General features: G+C 31.0%; 1 protein-coding gene across 4 annotated transcripts in view; it reads left to right on the plus strand.

Moving 5' to 3' along the window:
* Window positions 1-17299, plus strand: part of KCNH7 (potassium voltage-gated channel subfamily H member 7) — a 622433-nt gene extending 605134 nt beyond the window's left edge. For all 4 annotated transcript variants that reach the window (XM_074303262.1, XM_074303266.1, XM_074303263.1 and 1 more), the window contains 2 exons: window positions 5782-5974; window positions 7913-17299. In XM_074303262.1, coding sequence (XP_074159363.1) covers window positions 5782-5974; window positions 7913-8182 — 463 coding nt within the window. In that variant the 3' untranslated portion in view covers window positions 8183-17299. The remainder of the gene's footprint in view (window positions 1-5781; window positions 5975-7912) is intronic.
* The last annotated feature ends 311 nt before the right edge of the window (window positions 17300-17610 follow it).

Raw genomic sequence — 17610 nt, forward strand, 5'->3', positions numbered from 1 at the left:
TTTAATAGGTCCCCCTTTTGTAACTTATGAGAATTGGTTTTATGTGTGATCAGAAATTCTTACCTTTTTCCCTCGACTCCTATAGAGTCTACTTCTGATTCCTCTTTCTTCTTTTACATGTCCATCTGTATATTTTACTTTGCCTCCACTAAACGTTTGTAGTAGAGTGAAAGTCAACAGTATGCTGCTTAGATGACGATTCAGAGAAATGTTTTTCATATGCTAGCTTTAGTTTAGGCTCACTTTGACTAAAACCAGTAAATACATATGTCTCTTTCTAAAGCAGAAACATTCTTATTTTATGTTATCAAACATTTCAATTAATCATTTCAATCAATAAGTAATCATTAACTATCCCTACTCACAATCCTATATCACATATTTGTTTGGCTGTTCCCCAACTGATGGACATACCTCAAATTTTCAATTCTTGACCATAAAAGAACTGCCACAAATATATTGTATGTATAGGTCATTTTCCCTTTTCTTCATTCTCTTCAAAATATAGAACTAGTAGTGGTATTAGGTCAAAGGGTAGGGCATAGTTTTCTAACTCTTTGAACATAGCTCTAAATTGTTCCTCTGAATAGTTGGACCACTTCATTTTTCCATTAATAGTGCATTATTATCCCTATTTTTCCATATCCCTTCCAGCATCTGTCATTTTCTTTTTATGTCATGCTAACCAATTTGATAAGTATAACATGGTATCTCAGAAATATCTGAATTTGTATTTCTCTAATTAATAGTGTTTTAGAGATTTTTTTCATGTTACTATTGATAGCTTTAATTTCTTTTGCTGAAAAACTGCCTGTCATATCCTTTGAACATTGGTCAATGGGTCTTATTTTTTATTAAGTTGGCTCAGTTCCTTAATGTATTTGAGAAATGAGGCCTTTATTAGAAAAACCTGGTATAAGAAAAAAATTTCCCACTTTCCTACTAATTTTGTCTGCATTAGTTTTGATTATGCAAATACTTTTAAAATTTCGTGTAATCAAAATTATCCATTTTATTTCCCATGCTCCTCTCTATTGATAAATTCTTCTCTCTTAACCATAGATCTCACAGGCAAATTTTTCCACACTATCTTAATTTAGTTATACTTTATTTACTCAATTTATTATTAATCAAATGCTTCTTACCATACTTTCTTTCTCTAATTCCTGGCTTTCCAGGAATATCTATATTTTCTAAATATACAATACTATTTGATTTCACTTTTTAATTAATCTATTCCCGCTTCTCTTCCCCCTCACCTCTTTAACTATTGAATAGATTATGCTTTACTAACTCAAGTTTCTGTGATGTCACTATGAGGTTGAATCCATCTTCTTGTGTAACAATTTTTATTTTTTTCTTCTTTATTACTCATATGCTTTTATGTAGAATCATCAGATACTATGGGGTTTCATTATAATTCTTCATGAATATTATCTCCTATAAATTATTAGTTCTTTTCAATAATAATATTTTTCATATGTCAAACCTTTTGTAGCTTCTGGCTTGGTGAATATATGTGAGCAATGTTTTACCTTTTTTTCAATCTAAAATTTTCTTGGTCAGTTTTACAAGAGTTTCAGGCAAATATATTTTGCTAAGTATAACTCTCATTAGATGCATTCCATCTCTAACCAAGAGCCCATATTGTGTATCTTAAACTGAAAATCCTAGAATCCAAATACTATTTGGATCAACAATAATATTTTTAAAACTTTATTTTAATTGTCATTTAAAGAGCACCCCAAAAAGAAAACATTTTTATATACAAAGTAGAACAGGAAAAAAAAGTGTTTCTTAATTCGTGAAAACGCAAATCTCTACTATATACAGTTTGAGTTTTCAAAACATATAATATATTCAACATTTTACTTTCAAAGAAGACCTTTATTTCTGTATTACATTCAACATTTTATTTTCAAGGCAGACATGTATTTCTATATTTCCTTCTAAATTTCTATCTTTTCTGTGCATTAAAAAAATCTAATGACCTTCTTTCTCTTTCTCTCCTTTTTTTCCCTCCTTTCTTTCTCCCTCCCTGTTTTTCTGCTCCTTTCTTTCTTTTCTCATTATCTTTTTTTTTTTTTTGCAACCCTAACATTACTTCCTTCAACCCACATCCCTTTTTTCTCTTCCAGTTAAAAAACACAACCCTGGCAACAGAGTATAGTCAAGCAAATTAAATCAACACATTTGCCACATTCAATAATGTAATGTCTAATTTTGTACCTTGAATCAGGACTCCCTCTGTCAGGAGGTCCTCTGGAGCCATGGTTGGTTATAACATTGAATTCAATTTGTTTTCCTTTAAAATGTTAATTGTGTAAATTCTTCTCCTGGTTCTTTTCCTTTTACCCTACAAATTCAAACAAGTTTTCCTAGAACTCTCTGAAGCCAAGCCTTTTATCATTTCTTATGATACAATCACATTCTGTTATGTTCATATGCTATATTTTGTTTAGCTATCCTTCAAATGCTGGACCCCCCCCCAATACCTATCTTTATGTTTCAGGTGTCTGACTTTCATTTCATCCTTACCTTCAAATAGCAAGAGTGACAAAGATGCCACTATATGCTCCTAAGGTCTCTAGTTTCTTTTTCAAGGATTCCTCATTCTTAAAAGTACTTTCTGATGGGAACATTTGTCCCTGTGAAAAGTGGGTAGTAGTAATTAGGTTTAGTAAATCTCAGGAAGCTCTTGAATAATATCCTTGAATAATGCCAAAGAAAGACTATATATTATTTTATTTATTTCAGTGATTTATGACCACTTCAGTATCTCTGAAAGAGAGTCAGGACAAATGTTAAGGCTTAAATAGAGCTAAGTACTATTTGCCTAAAGATAATAATTGGGAGATGCTGAGACCACCAAGTGAAATAGTATAGAGAGAAACAAAAAGAGGACCTACAACAAAGCCTTGAGGTATACCTATATTAGTAGTGCAAAAACTGGATAAAGATTTCCTCAAAGGATATGAAGAAGGAACAATCAGACTTGTGGGAGGAAAATCAGGAGGCAGTAAAATCACAAAAATGAAGAAAATGCTGAATACAAAATTCTACATTATTACAACACATATAAGATTACTTCTCTTTTAAGGAAACTAAAATTCTACAGATTCTTTCACCATTTTCCTTCCCATTTGAGACACAGTCACAGCTAGATACTGTTTCATGGAACATAAGGAAGCTTTACACTCTGAGCCTATGTCTGATCAACAAGGTGATTACTAGTCCCCTGGCAGAATGACAAGTGTCAGTGTCATTGATCTGATTCTACAATATAGAACTTCTGCCTATACTTCCTGGATATGTTTATGGAAAACTGTCCTTCAAATCGATTTTTTTTAATCTACAGATATTGTTTACATAGACACAATCTCTGATAACAAAATGTACCTTCTTTCAGAGGTTGCTCAAGATACCTCCATCAGAGTTATAGAGAGAACAACAAAACTGACAATTTTTGAATTGTGATTGGATTCTGAGTAGTCTTTTTTAAAAAAAAGACTTAAAATTTCCAATATACTATTGTACTTAATTTATACTTTAACATATTTAACATGTATTGGTCAACCTACCATGTGGGGGGAAGGGGCAAGAAGGGGAAAAATTAGAACAAAAGGTTTGGCAATTGTCAGTGCTGTAAAATTACCCGTGCATATATCTGATAAATAAAAACTATAATTTTTTTTAAAAGTTCCAATATACTTAGTGAATGATAAACATTTTGTTGTAAATACAACATCTTTTAGGAGAAAAGAAGAAGTTAAGTTTGGGATTACAGCTATAGAACAATAACATAAGTGATAATTTGATCAGACAAGAAGTGATTCAATATATAGATAAATAAAAGCTAATTAACTGAAATTTTCTGTTTAGTAGATACTTGTCATATTATGCAGGCATGGTCAGTGACTTATAGACTACAGTTCAGAACAGCTATAAGCATAATTGACACGAAATATGGCATTTATGAGGATAAAGTATTAGGTATCATGGACAGAAAACAAAGAAAACATAACCTTTTCAAAAATTATTATTTGAATGGAAACTTTTCAAAATGAAGATTCATCTTTTTGCTTCCTCCCAGTGGGCTACTATTCTTTTATCAAATCAAAAGTTGTGTTCTCTCTTTATTCTCCCAGAATTTTATTTTTAAAATTGTGATTAATATTAGATAAAATTTAGTTCTATGCTTTTAAACTTTTTTAAAAATTTTTCTTATTACACACAAAACAAAGCTAAGAAGGTATAGAATTAGGAGAATTTTATAGAAAAACATGATCCAATTTTATTATTCATTATTCACAAAATTCCATTTTATTTTTACTGCTAACAAATTTAAAAATGGGAAATCAGATTGATGTTTTCGTAATTTCAATTTTAAGGGAAAATTAAATTAGCTGTCCATTTGGCTATTTGTAAACTCTAACAAAAAAATATTTATCAGAGTAATGGTTGCAAACCAGAGGTGTCATGAATATAAGCATTATGGTCATGAATCTGTTCTTTAAATACTATTGGCTTGGGCCCTCAGAGAATTCAGACTTAAATGGCAAGTACTGTAACTAATACTAGGAATATAAACCAAGATAGCCCCAACCTTCGAGAAGTTTATACTGTAATATAGATATTTACAAAACATACATGTAAAAGGATGTGAAAGGCAGAGAAAGGTATTTTGGTTTCAGAAGTCCCTGGAATAATAAGTGAAACATATGGGAGTTTATTGATTTGCCCCATTCAAGAATTAATGAGTTAATTTAATTATATTTCTCTATGTAAGTGGAAGACCAGGTAGGTGATGCAATAGATAAGGTGCTGGATATGGAGTTAGAAGGAATTGAATTTACTAGTTGTGTGCCCTGGACAAATCATTTAACTCAATCTGCCAAGAAAACCACAAATGAAGTCTAGAAATCACTTGAAATATATATAACCCTCAGTCATTTAAATGGGGCAAATTTTTAAATGGACCACTTCCATAGTAATTCTGCTCTTTGATGTATAATTATTTAATCTTTCAAGCTATTTCACCATCTAACTTTTCTTTCCTCTTCTTCCTAAGAAAGATCCTCAAAACTCTTGCTATAAAGGACTCTTGCTAGTCCTGATCTGGTGCTAGTCTATGTCTTTCCAAACTAGAAGGAAATACAGCTCCTAGAGGTCTTTGAAAGGGTGTACACATAACTTTGCTTATCCTTGGCATGCATTTACTTTCATGAATTTTATAGCTTTCCCAATAGAATTTAGCTTCTTGGAGATGGCAGGACCCAAGGGTTTTTGGGGTTTGGTTTGATTTGGTTTTTACTGTATCCTCAACACACTGTTTTTCATGTAATAGGAGCTTAATATATGTTATGGAATTAAATTGACCTCCCCTTTTTCAAATTTTTCCAAGATAATTGACACAGACAAAGCATAAAAAAGTGTTGAAAGAACTTCTAGGTATATGTTACTCCTTGAACTAAAAAAGGTTAAGAACAGATTAGTGGTTATGCTGTTCTACTGTCCTCCACTAAATGCATTCCCTATTTGTATCTTTTTAAAAATCTGAATCTTTGGAAATACTTTTAAAAATCTTCTTTAAGTTACAGGGGGGGAAAGCATAGGTTTGGCACATATCTTAGTGCTTCTCCTGTCCTTCCTGTTTCAAGCACAACTATTTCACTATCAGTTTTGAGGGTAGAATTTGAATTTTCTCAAATACTTTTGAATTTCTACTTTAGCATAATTATCTATTGCTAGATCACAATCTAATTTCTGACTTTCTTGCAGACTTGAATCTCAAATGACAGCTGATATTCAAACTATTCTGCAGTTACTGCAGAGGCAAACTCCCGTGGTCCCACCTGCTTATAGTATGGTAACAACAGGGGCAGAATATCAAAGACCAACTCTCAAAGTGATGAAAACTCATCAACCTGTAGCATCTGTTAAAACTGACAGAAGTTTTGATCCTTCTTCACAAGTAAGTACAACTTAATTCTAAGTTATTGGGAAGCAATTAGTATTATCTAAAAGCTCTTTTGGAAGACTAAATTTCTTAGGTCCTGGGAAGACTAGTTGCTAAACTACTGGGAATGTCATGTTAAGTGACATGCCTTCAGTTGAGTTGGTTAGAGGGAAGGATATAAAGCTGCTGAACTGACTGACCATAACTATGACCAAGGTAGATAAGACTGTAATGCTTTCTCCATTCTGTCTTAATAAAATTTAAATGATATACAAATGGGAGAAGGGAAATAAGCTATACAATGTTAAATATATCAATATCTGTTATATATGTAGCCCTGATCTCTCTCCTGAACTCCAACTTAACATTTCCAACTGAATGTCCCTAATAGGTATCTCAAATTCAACAAATCCAAAATGGCAATCATTATCAAGCTCCCAAAACCTGCCCTTCCTCCAAGTTTTCTTATTTTAGATAAGGATACATCTATCTCCCCAGTCTCCCAAGCTCATATCCATGATGCCATCTTCAACTCTTCTCTGATATACCCTCCATATCCTATCAGCTGCCAAATTTTACATATTCTTGTTTCTACAACACATCTCTTCTTAGTTCCCTTGCCTTCTTACATGGATCCCTAGTATATTGCAACCCCATCCCAATTAGATTCATGGCATCTACCACTTTCCCTACTGCTCAACATAGCTGCCAAAAAAATCTTCTTAAGGAATAAATCTGGCTATACCATTGACCTTTGTCAATAATTTTCAATGGTTCCCTGCTGCCAAAAAATAAAATGCCAACTTCTCAGCTTGGCTTTTCAGTCAGGCAGAATTCTACCTACTTTTCCAGGCTTAATTCACATTACTCTCCTCAAATATTCTGGTTCTCCCCCCCCAAAAAAAAAAATATATATATTTAGCATTTCATTCCTACTTCTAAACAATTTGCATAATCTCTCTCCAGTATTTTCGTGCTTTCACTGCTTAGAATTTTTAGCTTCCTTCAAGGTTCATATCTGAGAAGCATTTCCTAATCTTTGTATTTATAAATGTTCTTTTCCACATCAAACTGTCATGTACATATTTATTCATATATTGTCTCTCCCCAAGAGAACATAATCTCCTTGATGACAAGATTTTGTAAACCAGTCCAAGTGTATTACATTTACATGTTTAATGAATGTTGGTTAAATTGAACTGGACTCGTTTTTTAAAGACTACAAGCAGAATTGCTATTTGAAATACCTCTAGTAAATGTTAAGAATCACCTTAGAAAATATTTCAGCAAAAATTATGGGAAAGTTAATGCCGTGGATCTAGTCAGAAAAACTATATTTACAGCATTTGATGATGTACTTAGAAGAAAATAATAGAAACCTAAAATACGAAAGTAGAAAATATTTTCATAGGAAGATTTAATGGATTAAAAAAAACACACACACACACAATTCAGTAGATTTTTGGTTTTGTTTCTAGAGAATTATGGTCCTTTAAATTCTACCTTATTATGGCTTCATTCCCATTCTCTTCCTTTCTCTTCCCCATCCCCTTTCTCCCCCCCACTCAGCTCTCATGCATATCTACTAAAATACTCAGCAATTCTACACTCAGCTTTTCCTTTAACTTAAAATTCAAATAAATGTGAAATAAAATATCTTTAAAGGACTGGCTTTTAATTTAACTTCCTATGCTCAGAATTCCTCAAATCCCAGAGTTTGGTAAATTACATGGAAACCTTTTGGGAGCAGGTCTTGGATCCCCACTCCTCATTCTGCCTTGCAGCAACTTTTGTAGGGGGGAAAACTGCAAGACCATCTCCCTACAGAAATGAAGATTGATTTTGAGAGAAAACATTTTAACATATTATGAATGATTTGAGAAGGAATGATAACATATTTTAGACAGCAATCGAGATTTGTAAAATTGCCTTGTTTTCTCTTCTTCCCATTAGTGTCCTGAATTCCTAGACCTTGAAAAATCTAAACTTAAATCCAAAGAATCGCTCTCCAGTGGGGTGCATCTGAACACAGCCTCAGAAGACAACTTGACTTCACTCTTAGAACAAGAACCTGATCGCTCTTTAGAGCTCCATCCACAGCACAGTAAAACTTACCTTCATCCCATTAGGCATCATCCTTCTTTACCAGATTCTTCCCTAAGCAATATAGGAATCTTGGGTCTTCATAGGCATGTTTCTGATCCTGGTCTTCCTGGGAAATAATCATTATTATTTTTTTTTACTCTTTATGTCATATAAAATGTAAGTGCTTTTAATGGCTGTTTTCCTTTTTTTTTTTGTATTTAAATCCTCTATACTTGACTCAGGGGCTAACAAGTTACCATTATATGCAAAAGTACTGTATATTTTCCTAAATTAAAGCTTGTAAGGTAAAGTTGAGCAGTTAGATGTAAATATATTTAAATATGTTCCAAATGTTAAAACTGCCAGCATCTCAAGGCACCTTATATTTTTATTTTATTTTTATTTTTTAACACCTGCATGTTAGGGAACTCCAACTCATGTTGCATGGACAATATCATTTACTGCTTTCACTAAAACAATACCTTGTTGTAAAATGCCTTCCAAGTAAATAAGAGACCAGAGGATAATCTAGTTCATGGACATAACTCAGAATTTATTAAATTAGCTCATCTGAAGTTCAGAGAACCAAAAAAAAAAAAAAAATGCTCATTTTGAAAAATTGTAATCATCTTTCTGTATGGAAAACTTTATACTCAATGGCACTTATTCCAATAAGGGATTATAAAATCACAAACAGAAGGAAATAACCTCTTCCAAGTAAGTGTAGGTGTTTCAAAAGATTAAACTTGATTTAAAGAACTATCACCAATTGCATTCATAAAACACATTCAGTAATTTCCCACTGGCACAGTAATTTGACTATGTAAGGACACATATTTCTCTAATTTTTTTTCTTGACCCTCCTCAAAACTTATAAACTTGTCTGACAGACTGATTCATACCGTTCTGTTATTCAACCTGAAGACATAGTGATCATCAATTTTCATGCCACTGTTCCTTTCAGATTTTGCCATCTTAACTCTTACCCCTAATCCTTCCTAAAATATTCCACTTGCATTAGAAGTCTTTCTGTGTTTTATCTTTTGCCATAGAGGTTAAAGAATATGTACATTATTTGACTAAAACACAATAAAACCTCAGTTAAGTAGAATGTTTACAGAATGTGATTTATATAATATGTTAGGAAGAAAAGGATTCAATTCAAATCCACTTTCAATCTAGGATTTTTGGAGCAGGACAGCTAGAGATCACAGAGTCAAAGCTCATTTTACAGATTTAGTTTCAATCATTGAACACTTCCTAAAATGTATTAGTGCATTTTCCTGCCTTAAGTTAAATATACCAAAAGTAATTTCATCTTTGATACCCCAGAATCTCACACAAGGTCATTGTAGAGAACTTTTGGTTCCATGATACAAAAACATAATCAAGAAAGTTGTTTTTTAGTATATCACTAACATGACAGCCTATTTTCTTGAGTCTCTTCCAAAAAGAGGGGCAGAAAAATATTCCTACTTAGTGGAGAGTTCTAAGTTGAGTTCCATTTAACTGAACTTTTCCATTTAAAAATACACCCTACATCAAAAAAAATTTTTAAATGCTAGTATAGATGAACCCTAGTGGGTGAGTTCTGGATGGGGAGAAAGTTTTTTTCAATTTACTTTCTTTAACAATTTTTAAGCCTATATTGTCATTCATCAAGAGAAACTGAAAGTATTTTAGGATTCTGTATATTACAAAATTGATCATACATGTAATACATGAATATGCATGTATTGTTAATTATCTTTGTGTACAAACCCAACTACCTGTAAATCTAAAAGGTGATATCCAAAGCTGCAAATTCTTTATATATCATACATGACCAACATTTTATGACTATCTTGGCTTATTTCTTAAATATTTGACTGTTTCATACATTGTTAAAGAGACTTTATTCTGCTTCCTACATTTTACAATATGACCAGGTAATTAGATAATTTAATTTTTAATTGGGCAGCAGAAAATGAATCTGCATTGTGATTATACTTTGTTATTCTGATTAATTTATGAAAAGCAGAGAAGCACAAATTATTAGGATTGGTTTACACAATGCCAAAATTTCTCTTAAAAAGCCACACCACCTTTGTTTTTGTAAAGACAATCTTCATAATAGATATTTTATTGTTATATTTTCAGCAAATGACTTGGCCAAAAAAAAAAGAAGTAAATCCTTGATTTAAGGAGCTTTAAACTATATTCATGCTCCCCCCCCCCAAAAAAAAAAAAAAAAAAGATGCTATACAAGAAAGATTGCCTTGTCAGGTAAGGCAACTTAAACACAGTAGTTTAGCTCTGGAATACTCTGTTATGTTTAATGTAAAGACAAGCACAAAACCTGGTCTTCCATGTAGACACTCATTTTTCAATATAATTGAAGAATGGCACAATTGTAAAGATTGTAAAAGAATTTTACCATATTTGATTTTCTTGCACAAATTTTTTTCTACTTTAATTCCTTTGAACTAAAATAGCTTATTGTGGTTGGATTTTTTTTTTTTTTTTTTTAGCCGTTATACCATTTTAGAATTGGAAGGGGAATTTAAAACCCCTTCTGACATATTATAAAGACAGCATGGAATATTGTATCATGATTTATCAAACAGAAAGCAATGAGTATTGATAACATCTCCCACCCATTTATTTACCACAATAATCTAGCCCTTGAGAATGTGAAGCAATTCAAGGAATGTGGAATGAGTAAAATACTCAGGTCTGATTTTCCTAAAATCATGTTTTCAAATTTCTTCTGGCTTACAAAAAAAAAAAATGCTGACAAATTAGATCATTCTGCCCTAGGTTACCAACTCTGCAAAATCCAGCATAGCTAGTAATAGTCTAAATGATGTTTTCTTTAAGAATCTTTGTCAACATATGGGTCTTAAGAATCCTGTAGACTAACATTAGAAATGTTGCTTGGTGCCTGACCCAGCTAATTTTTTTTTTTTCTTTCTTCCATCTATCTATATCCACAATTCATTTAGATCTGTTTTTCCCCTTTTATCACCAGATAGACAGATGGCCTACACATACTTACACTTAACATTTCATCTTGTTAGTGGATTGCCATCTTACCTAATCTTATTTAATCCCCTCTCATATTCTACACTTAAGTTGAGAATCTAGAATTAATATTTTTTAATATTGTTTTTAAAGGATTTTAAAATTAATAAATGCTTACCCAACAGACATTAAGGGCTGCTTTCAAATTTTTAAGATGTACTAATGTAAACTCATCAAAGCTACTAGCAAAAAAAAAACAAAAAAAAGTCATTTTTTACATCTTTAGATATTTGATTCTCTTTGTGAAAGAATTGTCAACTTGGGGAACAAAGGGAGGAACTTCTGCCAGAAGCTATCTTTAGTTGTACAATTATAGGTGATGACTAGTTACTGAGGAAAATTTATTGATCCAACTGATAATTTAAATTAAAAAAAAAAAATTTGATGGAGGTCTAATCTACAGAGCTAACTGCATTAAAAGCAATTATTTTAATCACATTTATAAGTATGCAAAGAATACTATGCTCTGTGCAAACTGAAAATGATGTGACAATATAAGTACTGTTTAACTATAATATGCTTAAGCAATAATTGTATGCTTAACAAAGGAGATTTTTAAATTGCATGACCATAATAAAAAGTGAATGATCATTGAATTTCAAATACTTTTTAAGATATCACTTATAGTTTTCCCAATGACAAAAATGTTAAAATGCCATTAAACCTCATTTATATAATTTTTTTAAAAAACAACATGCATCACATGTACAGAAATGCTTGTGTCCTACATACTTGTTTTAGAGACTTCTTATAAAAAAGCAACAGGAAAATGGTGGTCACTGTACATAATTTTATCAGTCATATAACACAACTAAAGGGACTTTAAACCCATGTCAACATACTATTCTACTTGAATGCAAATCAGGAAAACTGGCATGGATACAATTAAGTAGTGGTTTCTAGTAATACAACACCATTGCTATTCTGTTGTTTCATAGCACCCTATACTTATTAAGACCATGATTTTAAATTACATTACTAATAGCTAATGACTGGGTAATAAGTTTGAAGGCAATTTCAACACTGAGATAAAACAATCAAGGAATAAAAAAATTTCTTATTGCCTATCTTTGGTTCAATAACTTCAATGATTTCAACATCTTTTCTGTAGCTGACTATAATGGCCCATGGGAAAACTGTCTTCAAAAGCTCACTAATGCAAGAATGCATTATTTCTAAAGAACAACTAAGCAATGACAAAGCAATGATAATGTGGATTTTTGAGGTTTCTAATAGTTTGATCTCAAATTTTATCTACTAACATAGAATGTTATACCTGAAATGGAACTTTAAAATTATCAAGTCTAATTTATATTTAAAGACAAGGAAAATAAGGCCCAGATAAATTGTCTTACCTAAGGTCAATCAACGAAGACTAAAATTCAATGTTATCAGTTTTAAGGAGTACTTTCTCCAGGAAGCAATCCATGTTGACTTTTTGGCCCCCTAAACTAAATGCTCAGGGTTTTAAAAAAAAAATTTTTTTTCAAGTAGTCATTCTCATCTCTCATTCCCACTGACACAAAACACTAGTGTAAACAATAGCAATCAAAGTGTTACTTTACTTAATACAAGCTTCTCCCATCCAAGTATCTTAGTATCTTTTTTTCATAGTTATATTTAACTTAAATGAAGAGTAATGCTAATCCTTTTACAAAATGTCACATATTTAAATACCTGAGTAAAGAATGTGTACACTTAAAACAAAATAGTGACTACGTTGTTTTTACCAATTATGTAGTACAGAAAAAGTCCAAAACATAAATCAGGTAACTATTTGCGTAAAAGAATTAATTTTAGAGGCACTTTTTAAAGAGGAAGCTCCCTAAATACAATTAAGTTCATTTATTACCTGATAAAGGATTTTTGTTGGAAGCAGAATTTTGGAAGCAGAATTGCAAAGCAAAAAATGCTATCACACACTCAACATTTGACAAATTCAAAGAATGATACACTTTAATATACAGACTATTTTCAGGAATACATGATTGCATACAGCAAGGCATGTTAACTTAAACATGAATAGCACAATAGTTTCTTCAAAATATCAAACTTTTAATTAAGTACAAGAAGTTACTATAGTAGGAAAACCTCCGAAATACTTTTAATTTGCACAATCAAGAGAAAACAACTTTAGTATGACTGTCCAAGATCCAAAACCAGGAAAAATTATAACTCTCTAGATGAGTCCCAAGATTGTAAGCATGGGAATGTGATTCTTTTAGTTACTTTTTGTTAAATATTTAGTTAATCTGCAGTTTTAAAGTTTATAGGTATATATTTAAACCTGTTTCTTTACAGCTCTGTGTAGTGATCTTAACAACCAGGAACCACATGTGAAATGGTGTAATTGTCATTTCAGCTCACTCTTTCCTTCTACATTCTTTTAATGATTTTTTTGTTGATTTATCAAAATTGTTATAAAAACAAAGCTTTTATTTTACAGTTAAAAATACTTTTATTCTCAGAATTTCCATATTCCCTATTTTTAACTACTAGCTTCTCTGTTATCATAAAACAATTATATTATAACTTTGGATTTAAGGAAAATATTTTTTTCTCTAGGGGAGTTCAAGAAAATCCTTAAGAAAAGCATTTCAAGAATCTCTAGGTGCAACCATATGATTTTCTTTGATTTTAATGGAAGGCATAATATCTGGTATATATTTGTGTCTAAAATATGAAATATTAGTATTGTAATAAGAAAAAAAAAGATGTTAGGATGTTTTGTAATGTTGAAATAATATATTTCAAAATACCAAACCAATGAAAAGCATATTTTGAAAGAAATACTTTTTTAATCACTCAAATGATTTCAACCACATAAGACAACTAAGGAAAAAAATCTCGCTCATTGTACCTTTGTTATTTAAGTAGCAAATATCTTGGAATGTTTCAAACCTAATGAAACAGCTTACCAAAACATATGTTGTTCCTTTTATCTTTACTCATACTGTGTAGCATGAAATCACGAAGGTGACTTTGAAATAACTGTACAGAAATATTTATTTTTTAGCAAATGTTTTCTTCAAAGATTATGTGATATTGACAGCATAAACCATTTGCACAATTAGTTTTGCAATAACCTTCTAAAAATAACTGTATATAGAAAAAATGTAAATTGCATTGTAAAAATTATTGCAAATTTTTGTTAGCTAAAAAACATATTGGCAGTTAAAAACAGTAAAAGTTATATTAGTAACAATGTATATAGAGAATACAAGAACAAGGGAAACAATTTTGGGATTATTTGTATGAGAAAACCGAACAAATTCAAACACATAAATGAGTATCATTTAAAGACTTCAAAAGTGCTTGTCTTATAACTCTTTGAGGGACTACCTATATTTCAACATTTTTTTAGGTACAGCACTAGATAAGACGCATGATGGTGATCATCTTTTTTTTAATCATTAATTACGATAACAGTGCTGCATTTTACTGGATTCTATCACAACACTGATTAGTAGAACTGTGTGGATGCATGGTAAAAACTACTACATTTAAAATTAAGGAAATGTCTTTTTTCAGGTTATTGTAACCTGAAAGGGAGTCACTAAAATACCAATTTCCTTTATAAATACATTTGTCCTGTTGTGCAAGATTTCTAATTGTTAAGCATACAACTTAATTTTAAACTGAAAATTTTACATAATACACTGTGTATTTATTTCTCTTTTCCTTAGTTTGGAAAATGAAAATTATGGTTTTTTCTTTTATCTAAATTACTATCCATTTCTTAGTCCCGTCCCTAATGGAAAAAGAGTTGTATTTGCAAGAATTGTTTTCTAATATATAACAAAATCTAATAATGAAATAGTTGGCCCTCCTATTGACAATATAGAATTTCCAAATACCAAGTGAAATTAAGGAAAGTTAGTAATTTATTTGGCTTGATATGTCTAACTTTCATGAACAAGAAACCTAAAAATGGCACAAGGAAAACATTTTTCTTTTAAATAAAAGTTGAGGGGGAAAAAGCAAATATACTAAAGTAGCATGCATTGAGCTAGTATCACTAATGTGCACTCTGACCCATTAGTAAGTTCTGGAGTGCCTAAGAGAGCCAAATTTTAAAACTTCTGTTTTTTGTTATAGGGTTACAGTTATGGAATGAGATATGGGAAAATTTTAGACCAATGTTCAAATAAGAATACCAGTTTAGATAAAGTCAATCAAAAATTAACCCATGATATCAAAGAAAATAGATTTCTAATCTGTATAGTTCTGGGGCATGTTTACTTGCACTGTTCAGTTACTCCTTTGAAATTATAGTAATTATAGCAATGTATATTTTTATAGTTAAGTAATACTAATTAAACTGCATTTGCTTGTAAAGGCACATGGCTAGCTGTATTTGTATTCACATGTTACAGGGCAGACTTTAACAATCCTGGAAAAATTGAAAGGTAGCCATCAGGTCATTCTGTCTGGCACAAAACTCAAAACTATGACCACTAAAAAAGCTAATTTTATTATTCAAAAGTTTCCCATGTTTAATTGTATGTCTTAAATGTAATATGGGAACCATAGAAAATACTTCTTTAGGGGCAGCTAGATGGCGCAGTGGATAGAGCATCAGCCCTGAAGTCAGGAGGATCTGAGTTCAAATCTGATGTTAGACACTTAACACTAGCTAGCTGTGTGACCTTAGGCAAGTCACTTAACTCCAATTGCCTCAGGAGAAAAAAAAAAAAGAAAAAAAAAGAAAATGCTTCTGTAGCTATCCCAAGTAAATCATGTAGTAAATTTGCTACCACATCCAATACCTTAATAGTGAAGCAATATAAAATTGTTGCCAAACCCTACTATAGATGTTAATGAATTTTATTGTTCCCAAAATATTATTAAAAAGCCTAGTTGTCTTTACCAGACTATATGAATAGAAGTCATATTTAGTTATGAATTTATATTATAACAATGAAAGAAACTTCCCTTTGTCCTCAAGAAAAGTAACTGAGCAAGTTAGGATAAATGATGGTTTAGAAATACAGAGCAATATATAAACACACATAGAGTGCATGGGAGATTTTGGAGGAAATTTTCAAAGCTATTGAAGGTCACTAGAGTATTACTGAATGTAGTACAGAACAGCTCAGTAGTCCAAAATACTGCAATATGAACTTTCAGCTTTAGTAACCATGAAAAATTATCCAGCCCTAATTAAATGAAGTGTGAAATGGTCCAATATACTTCAAATACTGTAAGAGGGACTATTCTTCATTGGTCTGATTCTATATATATTTTAAGAAACCTTTATTTGAAGGACCTAAAACAGATTGGATAACATTCTCTCTATATTAAACTCTACTCAAAAAAAAAAAAAAAAATTCAGCACTTTTTAATGTTTCTTTCAAGAAACTTGTGCTACACTTTCAAATGATTGGAGGGAGGAAAAGAGTTCTCATTCTTGTCAGTTTTATTTCCGATACATAATTTCCTGAATTTTTTCCAAAATGCTATCCTGTTAATTTCCCCAAACATTGCTATTCTTTTATAGGAGAAAATATATTATTATAGATGATGACTTTTAAGAACTTTCTTTCAAAGACAAAAAATCTAGTTTCTTACAAGTAATTTATTAAAGTTTAATTAATCTGAGTGACAACATGCAAGATTACATTTCATTTGGTTTCTCTATTTCACTTAAAGAATAATCACAAAAATTAATTTTAGTATTTTTAAATGATGCACAAAATATAAATCACAATGAATCCCATCAATTTATTACATGGGGAAAATGCCTTCTACAAATACAAATACATATGGGCAAATATTCATAGTTCATAAATTCACTTTTGATTTGTGCTGCTTTGCTTACTGAATGCATGCTTATGAAGTTTGAAAAAGCACAATCCAATTCGTTGGCATTAACTTTGAGATGGACAAAATGAAGGCTGCTCATTAAAATGGTTCCACACTTCCTTACAATTGGAACTGAAAATATCTATGTTGTTACCTTAACATAGAATTGCTATGCCTGACATTTATAATCTGGCAGTTTTTTAGTACTAGATGAACTACTGCACTGTTTTTATGTACTGTAGCATCTCATAATATGTATGTTATCAGATTTTGTATAATGCAAAACTTTACAGAAAGCTATTTGGATGTTTATTTCTAAAAAAAAAAAAATTCTTAAGATGACTTGGACCATTGTTTACTGTACAAATAAAAGCACTTGTACATTGACAGTGTAAATTATTCAATAATTTACAATACAAACAAGACTTATAATAGGACTGATTTCACAAAATCAAACAATCAACCACACTTATAATCCAGTCATGAGCACACAGCAAGGTCTATATACAACCATTTAATTTTTTAAGTCACTGATTTTGGCATTTTATGGATATTCTTTCAATTACTATAACACAAAAAGAGTAAGAACCTCAAAAGTTGTCTGTATTTAATATCAAAAATACTGAGCAAAATCAATTTAAAAGAAAAATTAAACACATATGAAAACTACAAAATGAAGTGTTTGCCAAATAATTAAA

Source organism: Sminthopsis crassicaudata, chromosome 3 (assembly GCF_048593235.1).
Source record: "Sminthopsis crassicaudata isolate SCR6 chromosome 3, ASM4859323v1, whole genome shotgun sequence".
Lineage (NCBI taxonomy): Eukaryota > Metazoa > Chordata > Mammalia > Dasyuromorphia > Dasyuridae > Sminthopsis > Sminthopsis crassicaudata.